This window comes from Osmerus mordax, chromosome 11, assembly GCF_038355195.1.
Source record: "Osmerus mordax isolate fOsmMor3 chromosome 11, fOsmMor3.pri, whole genome shotgun sequence".
Taxonomy (NCBI): Eukaryota; Metazoa; Chordata; class Actinopteri; order Osmeriformes; family Osmeridae; genus Osmerus; species Osmerus mordax.
The window spans coordinates 15163818-15173743 of record NC_090060.1 but is presented as its reverse complement, the minus strand read 5'-3'; the positions used below and the strand labels follow the sequence as shown (position 1 = coordinate 15173743).

General features: G+C 46.1%; 1 protein-coding gene across 1 annotated transcript in view; it reads left to right on the top strand.

Annotated features, from left to right (window-relative positions):
* The window catches only part of traf4a (tnf receptor-associated factor 4a), a 30252-nt gene extending 20594 nt beyond the window's left edge, over nucleotides 1–9658 (top strand). Inside the window, exons 2-7 of the mRNA XM_067246996.1 lie at nucleotides 379–430; nucleotides 3287–3391; nucleotides 4414–4575; nucleotides 5229–5390; nucleotides 6140–6295; nucleotides 7234–9658. Of these exons, the coding sequence (XP_067103097.1) occupies nucleotides 379–430; nucleotides 3287–3391; nucleotides 4414–4575; nucleotides 5229–5390; nucleotides 6140–6295; nucleotides 7234–7866 (1270 nt within the window). The 3' untranslated portion in view covers nucleotides 7867–9658. The remainder of the gene's footprint in view (nucleotides 1–378; nucleotides 431–3286; nucleotides 3392–4413; nucleotides 4576–5228; nucleotides 5391–6139; nucleotides 6296–7233) is intronic.
* Nucleotides 9659–9926: the final 268 nt, after the last annotated feature.

Genomic DNA, 9926 nt, shown 5'->3' with positions numbered 1-9926 from the left:
GAGGATGGAAGATGAAAGGGCAGCTACATAAAAGCCAATGGTTTAGAGAAAGTCATCTGGTTTTATTGTGCTGCACTGTTGGGCCAGGGTAGTGTGAGCTGGGCTTGGGGCTGGTGTGTGTGTGCGTGTGTGTGCGTGTGCGTGTGTGTGTGTGTGTGTGTGTGTGTGTGGGATCAGTGTTGGATGAGTCACAGAGTGGCTCTGATGTAGAACGTGTTTGAAGATGGCAGGAGAGGCAAGGGCAATGCAGACCCGCTACTAAGGACAGCAGTGACCATCAGTTCAGTTATGCAGATAGATCGTCAAAATAAAGTTAATGTATATATATTGATGTGCAGTTCTGTTATTAACGTGGCTTTCCTCTCTTGTGTCCTACAGTGAAGGGGTCTTCAAATGCCCAGAGGACCAACTGCCCCTAGACTATGCCAAGGTACAGTACCGTCAAAACCACACTCCAACCCAGATGTTCTACTTACAGTAGCTATCAAAACCCTACTATATAAATACTAGCTTGCGTTGTTTATTAATGTCAATCTCATCTGTCAAACCCGCTCTGGCAGTTGGTCATACCCTTTTGAAAGGTGTGTCTGAGTCAGAGGATAAGGTCTCCAGGCAAACTGTCCACATGGATGCTCACTGGGTTCTGAACGTGGCTGTTGTTGTAATGTGGGTTGCCTTGTCCCACTGTGTCCTGGTCAGGGGAGCTACTGTACGCCAGGGCCACATTTAGCTGCAGATCTGAAGAACACGTGCGTCACCACAGCACCCCTAGCCTCTGGCCACGAGAGCGACCGAGCAAGCCAGCCAGAGAGGGAGAGCGAACGGGGAGATCGAGAGACAGAGTTCAGATAGTTGGCTTTCCAATGGAAGCTCATTAATTGCCTTAACGAAGGACCACAGGCCATTCATCTGCCGGGAATGTCATAGTTGATGGAGATCCAGTTTTGGATGTGAATAGAAAAGTTAGGTCAGGGTTGACAGTGACAGCACTGTAACATAGGGGATTTACTGTTTAATGTGGAAGGCAGGTTTAAGTTAACAGACTGTGGATAATGGTGAAAAGGAATATCCTTTGTGTCCCAAAGTCAAAGGTTGTCTTCTCCAGTATTTTAAATGTTGTCGCTGTGGAAGAAAGCAGGACATGAGATTGTTCTGACAGAAAAAGGGAAAAATAATCTGGTAAAACACTCTCAAACAGAAGCTTTTCTAAATCTCTTCCCTACTCCAGAGTAAAAATACTGCACCCAAATCTCTTTAATTGTACTCTTGGCCCATTTTAGTCTTTTTTACATTTTAAAGCACTTAATCAGTTAGTAGTAGGGAAAAAAAGATGGTGGGTGATTCGATCCGAAATGAAAAAGAAATACAAAATAAAATACAAAAAATAATCTTATATTATTTATATATATATATATACAGCTCTGGAACAAATTGAGAGTGGCCACTGATTTTACCCTTCTGTTCTTCACTCAAAATTGTCCTTCTCAACGTTTTTAAAAATGAAAGAAAAAGGTGGTGGTTTCTCAATTTCTTCCAGAGCTGTATATATTATTCTGATTTACCTGTAAGAAAGGTATTCAAACAGCGATAACTAATAACTTAGCTACAGTGTGTCGTTTCACTGGCTACAGTAGATTTGAAAGTGTACCAAGGTCTCCTGTCTTTGTGTGGAAGACACAGTCTACTCTGTGGTGATAACATACAAGGGTCCATTATGCTTGTTTGAGAGATTGTACTACAGCGAGTGGAACTCGCGGGGGGGGGGGGGGGGGTCAGTGAGGTACGGCTGGTTAGCCCTTCCTGTCCTGCTGTGAAGGGAGCCCTGGGGAGGGACGAAACACAGAGAGGACGTGCGCAAACACACCTGTCAGATGATGTTATTTAACCAGGCCCTTCACTGCCTCCCAGTCGCCTGGGAATTACCCCACGCTAGTGTGCAGATCTCTGGGCTTCACTCATTACACTCCAGCCTCGACCTCCAATCAACTGGCTCAGCTCAAACCATGTTTGCCTGTCACCTCTTTCATAAGATGGATTTACACCCATGTCTCTGTTGGGACTGGGAGAGAGGAGTGAGACTGCTGTAGTTAGAAGGATGTACTGTGGACTTGGCTGCAGCTGAGTTTGGCCAAACACAGACAGAGCAAAACACAACTTTGAGCTCCAAAGAGCTTACTCCCTTGATCCGCCAGAGACTATGTTATTAAACGGTCATTATTACGGTCCCCTGCCGACTTCAAGTCTGGAACAATGAGTGTTACAGTTTACTTTATCCTTTTTTCCAGCTTCTTGTCTTAGAGCACATGATTACAGTTGGAAATTGATTCAGTGGCCTTCCTATATGTGAATGGATTACTTTGCGAGGCACTGTTGGAGAGCTGGTAGCTTCAGTCTTTGTTGAAGGTCCTCTCCAACTCAAGGCTCTGCTCATGAAAGCTTGATGTGATTCATAATTAATTATCATCCCCAGTTAAAATTGCAAACGTCTGTTTTATTAATTTTGACATGTCTGCTTAAGAGGCCAATTAAGTACAATTAAGTAGAAAGTTTAGCTTGAAAGCTCAAGAATAGACTCTTGTCTAATGTAATATTTACTCTACTGGCACATTTACCTTTGGCTTGCCATAAGGATCTTTCAGTTGGTTTACAAAATATACTATGTCCTGACTGTTGTTAAACACATCATTGTTTTGGTGTACATGACTTTCAAACTGAGAAAAGTGCTGGTGTCTACAGTTTATTGGTGGGGGGGGGCTGGTATTTTGATGAAATTACTTTTCTTGTTTGTTCAGTGCTCTCATGTGACACAAGCAGCCGGTTCACCACGGGGGCTAAGATCCACGCTGAGCTGCCTTGCATGTGTTGACTTACTGTATGTGAGTGTGTATAAATCTGTAAATCCAGAAAACACAGTTCTGTAGGGAGAGGATTTGCCTTGATTGGATCAGAAAACACCTCGTCCCACTTGATCAGTGACAGGGGGAATGAAATGTCTGCTCTTCTTCCACTGGTCTCACTAACCTCAGCCCTGTTCAATTTATTTGAAATGAGATTCATTAAAAAGTTATTTCCTTATTTTATGAGCACGACACTGGTGATAACGCTGTTCCATGATTAGGTCAGATGACCATCCATTACAGCATTATGATATAATACTGTAGTTCAGCCTGTATTATGAGGCACTGCTACCACCATAGTTACCACCACCACGAGGAGCCCTCTGGGTCCTAGATCTTCCTGCATGCAGACATCCGTGTGCTGATCCTGGGGTGTCTGTGTTCCTCAGATCTACCCAGACCCAGAGCTGGAGCAGCAGATTCTAGCTCTGCCCATCCGCTGTATCCACAGTGAGGAGGGCTGTCGCTGGACCGGTCAGATGAAGCAGCTGCAGGTCAGTGGCCTCTCTCTCCTTGTTCCTCCTCCACCTCTCTCCTTGTTCCTCCTCCACCTCTCTCTCCTTGTTCCTCCTCCACCTCTCTCCTTGTTCCTCCTCCACCTCTCTCTCCTTGTTCTTCCTTCACCTATCTCTACTTGTTCCTCCTCCATCTCTCTCCTTGTTCCTCCTCCATCTCTCTCCTTGTTCCTCCTCTACCTCTCTCTCCTTGTTCCTCCTCCACCTCTCTCCTTGTTCTTCCTTCACCTCTCTCTCCTTGTTCCTCCTCCACCTCTCTCCTTGTTCCTCCTCCACCCCTCTCTCCTTGTTCTTCCTTCACCTCTCTCTCCTTGTTCCTCCTCCACCTCTCTCCTTGTTCCTCCTCCACCTCTCTCTCCTTGTTCCTCCTCCACCTCTCTCTCCTTGTTCCTCCTCCACCTCTCTCTCCTTGTTCTTCCTTCACCTCTCTCTCCTTGTTCCTCCTCCACCTCTCTCCTTCTTCCTCCTCCACCTCTCTCTCCTTGTTCCTCCTTTACCTCTCTCCTTGTTCCTCCTCCACCTCTCTCTCCTTGTTCCTCCTCCACCTCTCTCCTTGTTCCTCCTCCACCTCTCTCCTTGTTCCTCCTCCACCTCTCTCTCCTTGTTCTTCCTCCACCTCTGTCGCTGTCTGATGGACCTTACTTCTGGCTCTCAAGCCTTTTACCCTCTCCATCGTCTCTCTTGTATCCTGGATTTTTCTGTATTTCTCCCTTCCCTTCTCCTTTCCAACCCTGACCTGTTGGATTCAAGACCAGAGAGGGGTCTTCTTCTTCTTTCACGTTGTGTGGTTTTTCTGGTTCTGACTAGACGTAGGCCGAGTGAGCGTGTCTGGCTGCTGACACATTTCTCCTCCCTCCCTCCCTCCCTCCCTCCCTCCCTCCCTCCCTCCCTCCCTCCCTCCCTCCCTCCCTCCCTCCCTCCCTCCCTCCCTCCCTCCCTCCCTCCCTCCCTCCCTCCCTCCCTCCCTCCCTCCCTCCCTCTCTTCTTCTTCCCTCCCTCAGGGCCACTTCTCCACCTGCGCCTTCAATGTGATCCCATGTCCCAACCGCTGCTCCATCAAGCTGACGCGTCGCGACCTGCCTGACCACCTGCAGCACGACTGCCCCAAGCGCAAGGTCAAGTGCGAGTTCTGTGGGAGCGAGTTCACCGGGGAGGCTTACGAGGTAAACTGCGAAATAGAAACGGAGAGAATCTTTTTGTCTGATCTTGTTCTTGTCTAGAAGAAGCAAACTGGTGAAGGCAGCACGTTTCAAGCCTCACGTTAAAGGCAGTCTTTGCCGCATCAGCTGTTGGACGCCTGGTGTGCTCATGTCTCGAAGGGGTTGGCAGGGTGTTTGGAACCAGCACGCTTACAGGAGTGTGTGGAAAGAGCAGAACTGGGATCCTTTCATAACGTGTGTTTTTCTACGGAGAGAGAGAGAGAGAGCACTGAAGGGTCCCCAAGGCTTAGCTTACTAACACCTCAGTCAGTCCCAACAGACGCGCCCTCCTGCTGACACAAGGCCAACGTGGCCCCTGTCTGCACGCCATAACACAATAATTAATACGGCTCCAGATTTTATGTGTAGGAATTAGTCAGCCATACCCAGGCGCAGATCATAAAACAACACCAAGATTTTTATACAGCCAATTGGAACAACCCCACTCTTAAAATGTATAAATGACATTTATTACTGTGGTGTATACTGTACGCTTAATATAGAGGTTCACTTCTACCATCAACTTGTAAAAGTCTTCTTTTTTTTTCTTCATAAACATAATATGCAATTTGGCATCAATAGTGTTCAATAATACTGTGTTTCTCCTGTTCCCACAGAACCACCAGGGCATCTGCCCCCAGGAAAGTGTGTACTGTGAGAATAAGTGTGGGGCAAGGATGATGCGCAGGCTCCTATCCCAGCACAGCATGGCCGAGTGTCCCAAACGCACACAGCCCTGCAAGTACTGCGGCAAGGAGTTCGTCTTTGACACCATCCAGGTCGGTTGACAACACCCCTATACATGCACACACACTCTCACACACATAGACCTGGACTGTTTTGATCATGTAAATGAGTAGATTATTTAGCTGTATTGTTTATTAATAAATCAACTGGCTCGACTGGGCTCCTCAGAGACCCTACTGTGTCCTGTGCAGAAAGGATTCAGTGTATCAGTTTAGGGGGGTGGTTATAGAGAGGGTTCCTTCCCCTGTGTGCCTGTGTCTGATAGCGGAACAGAGCATTCTCAGTGAAGGAAGAAGGAGGTTTTCAGCCTCTACGGCGAGAGGGCGTGGGGCCCCTTGGCAGCATGAACGCTGGCTTTCATGCTGCCTCAGCCCCCAGTGCCAGCTCAGTGAGTGCGCCCACTGCTGTTTTCCCTGGCAATGCCCACTCCGGCAACACCTGCCTCTACACACCTTCTGTTCGCTGGCCCAGAAGGCCGTCACATCCTCCTCTCCTCCTCAACACTGAGCTAATTCACAAGCCCTGAAAAACCACGGCCGCCTCTATGGAAACGGGCCTCATGATGACTGGACTCAGCGAGCTGAGCTCAACATTCCACTCGTTACTCCATTCATTCATTTTCATAGACTATCATTTGTTTCCCATTATACACTGTGTTTTTCCTTCAAGGCGAGGGGCCACAGGCATTTGTGTCAATGTGTCTTATTGTTATCGCTGCTTCCATAGCGACGGTGTGTAAGATGAGTCGATTCTCAACATCGTCTGTCTCTCTGTCCCTCAGAACCACCAGTACCACTGCCCACGGTTCCCTGTCCAGTGCCCAAACCAGTGTGGTACACCCAACATCGCCAGGGAGGACCTGGCGAACCATGTGAAGGAGAATTGCGGCAGTGCCCTGGTCCTCTGCCCGTTCAAAGATGCAGGCTGCAAACACAGGGTAAGGACAACCTCCTCCCTCCGTCTACACAGTCTCACAAACATCTTCTCCTCTCCACTTTGTTTACACAAGTTTGTTTATAGTCAGTGTTTTATCGTTGTCACGTAACTCCCTCCCATATCCTCCCATGGGCTTTTGTTCCACATTGGGTGTGCTTTGCCTTCGGCAAGGGCACAACCTTTGTTCTCTCACATATATATTATTTATTATTGTTTATTTTCGCCCCCCTAAGGATCAGTCAATATTTGGACTACATAGACAACCTGAGCAGCAAAAAAAAGATGCTTTTAAATCTATGTAATCTTTATAAATAATAAGTAGGCCCTATACATTTTTATATAAAATATACAGAAATATCAGTTGTAAAAATGTCATTAAAAAACGGACCCCTGTGCAACCGACGCAAGCAAGCACACCCTACAATTTCCCCAGAAATTGTACCCTCTCTACTTGTTTTTGATGCTGTGTTTTCAGCTCCGATTTGCATGTAGATACGTCCACAGCAATGATTGTCTTGAACACGCAACGCTGAGCCTGTAGGCTTAATATTAATGAGTCACACTCAGTCTGACAGCACATTTCTGTTTATTTATTTTTGAAACTGACGTCAGCATAAAGAAATGCGGACGAGCGCTTAGCACGGAGGAGCAGACGGCTTTCAGGCTCTGGGCTTGTTTGCTGTTTTTAATGCAGATGGTCTGACAAAATGCATAGCTGTCTCTCCCTCCGGTGGGGAAGGTGTCAAAGCTTGGGTACAGATGTTCAGACGAGAAAAACATAAATATGTAAGGCAGGCGCACAACAGACCAGCTGATCAGAAATCATATTCAGTGTCAGTGTGAAGACGCTTTTAGTGTACAGTGGGTGTGAAACAGTTCCCTGCCTTCCCCCTTCCTCCCACACACTCCTCCTAACCAGCTTCCTCTCCTTCCTGGCAGTGCCCCAAGCTGGCGATCGGCCGCCACCTGGAAGACACCACCAAGTCCCATCTGACCATGATGTGCAACCTGGTGGGCCGCCAACGCCAGGAGATCCTGGAGATGAGGAGGGAGATGGAGGAGCTGTCCGTCAGCCACGACGGAGTCCTCATCTGGAAGCTCAGCGACTACTCCCGCAAACTCCAGGAGGCCAAGCTCCGGAACAACCACGAGTTCTTCAGCCCACCCTTCTACACCCATCGCTATGGCTACAAGCTGCAGGTGTCGGCCTTCCTGAACGGTAATGGCAGCGGGGAAGGTTCCCACCTGTCCATCTACATCCGCGTGCTCCCAGGGGAGTACGACAACCTTCTGGAATGGCCCTTCTCCTACAAGGTGACCTTCTCCATCCTGGACCAGAGCGACCCGTCGCTGTCCAAGGCCCAGCACATCACGGAGACCTTCAACCCGGACCCCAACTGGAAGAACTTCCAGAAACCCTGCAGCACCCGCAACTCGCTGGACGAGAGCACCCTGGGGTTTGGCTACCCCAAGTTCATCTCCCACGAAGAGATTAAGAAGAGGAACTACATTCGAGACAACTCTGTCTTCCTCAAAGCTTCCATAGAGATCCCCCAGAAGATCATGGCCTGAAGGGTCAGGTTGAAAAACGTGAAAGGGTGTAAGCCAGGTTTAAGAAAACAGATGCTTAACCTTAAAGACTTCAACTTCACACTTATCCTTTCGACACTTGCTGGTCTCTCCATTGTAGAACTTGGAGCGAGTCTGTTTAGTTGTGTGGGCTGACTGGAGGATACTGGAATGTAGGAAAAAGTGTTTGGTTGGCAGAACCATCACTCTGTGATTCAGTTTTTATATTTGTTTTCTAACCGTTTTTCACAATCTGCTACAAATAAGCCTTGGAAATCAACAGTGCCTAGAGAATTTATTTTAAGTTCAATTTTTTTCCCATTGCGTTTTTTTTTCTGCACCTCAAATGTACATATTGATCGAGGATTGGAAATGTGAGTGCGAGGCTTTGTCAAGCCTTTGCACTGGCAGTAGTTGGAATTTGGTCTGGTACTTCCTGTTTGATTATGCTAGTCTGAGAGTGATTAGCTCATCACACATACGTAGCTCAACCCCGAATGCCTTTAGTGACATCCTTTGACATCCTTTTACAGTATCACCCACTTGTCCTTTAATGAATGCAAGTCCTTGGGTTAATAAACAGATGAACCACCGAAACTACAGTAGAAGTATCTTCTACAAACACTGTTGTTGCTGGTCTAACTTGTATACAGTAGTTTCACAAAGTCTTTTGCATATAATTAGACGATCCTGATGTCCAAATAATAAAAAAAGAACTGTGTTAGTGATCGCAAGAGATGGATTCACGGATACTGTTGAGACCTCAGAAAGCTTTGATGGTGGAAAGTGCTTGTGTCGAGCCGAGTAGGAGAGCTGTGAGCTGTCTCCGTTTTCACGTGGTACATGTGCACTTAAGGTTGAAGGAAAAGCCATGAGGCCTAGATTTGTTTACACGTCTGGGTCTCTGCAGGGGGTTCCTGGAAGACAACATAAATATGTCATGCACGTGTCATGTGATACAACTTGGACCACGTTTTTGTACTGTAACCTGTATTCTTGAAATATTCCCTTGAGGGCTTTTGTTTCCTTTTTTTTTTTTTTTTTTTTGGAAGTGGAAGAACTGTTCAATGGAACCAAATTCTTTTATACGTGAAAAATGTGAGCAACGTTGTTTGAAATAATAACGTCCTAGATGAAACACAGGATGGATCCTGAACTCTGTGAAGTGCATTGTTTTTAAGCTTAGCCCAGAGACCGTCTCAATGACCCAGGAGCCTCTGGATGGGCGTTTTAACCGTGGGGTTACTGACACGCATCTTCACCTCCACACACGAGCGAGTCGATCGTCAGAAGAAGAACAGCCTTGTGCAATACACCTGTCCAACACTCAGATGACGCGCTCATGATGTATGTGAATAGAGATGTAGAAAATGCAGAAGCACATTCTCTGACTTTTTATTCTACATGGAAAATTCCTGGTCTGTTGTTCTTCTTATTACTATACCAGCCAATATTTTACAGTGATTTTAAGAAGTAAAAAAAAAAAGAAAAAAAACTTTTTGTAAGATTCTGTATTTTGCAAAGTACTTAAATGTTTATACAATACTTTTGGGTTGGAGAACCGTGGGTAGAGCTTGGAAATTCTGTGGAACATTTTCAGGTTTCACATCTAACAGCAGAACTATGGGTTTGGTTGGTCTAGATCTCACATCAGTCTGTCTGTATTGTTTCTTTTTAAAGTATTTATTTTAAGGGGCCATTATGTAAGCTTTACTGAATTGATGGCGCAAACGTTATAATATGTTGATTAATGAGTGCTTGTTGTCAATTTCTTAATTTGAAATTAAATGCTATATAGAACATCTTTGTGGCATTTCAGCATCTACGGTGTTTTTATACACATTTCTCTGCATTAATTTTTCCCTGTGCAAATATTGCTATATTGCTATATATATGCTGATTATATTTAGGGGAGTTGTGTTGCTAACATCTCACATTAGATCTCAGGTGTCAAATAAGTCTTCACCCTGCGCAAATATTTGCTGATTATATTTAGGGGAGTTCTGTTGCTAACATCAGATATCAAATAAGTAGTAGCAAAGCTCAACATGAACCTATTCAAA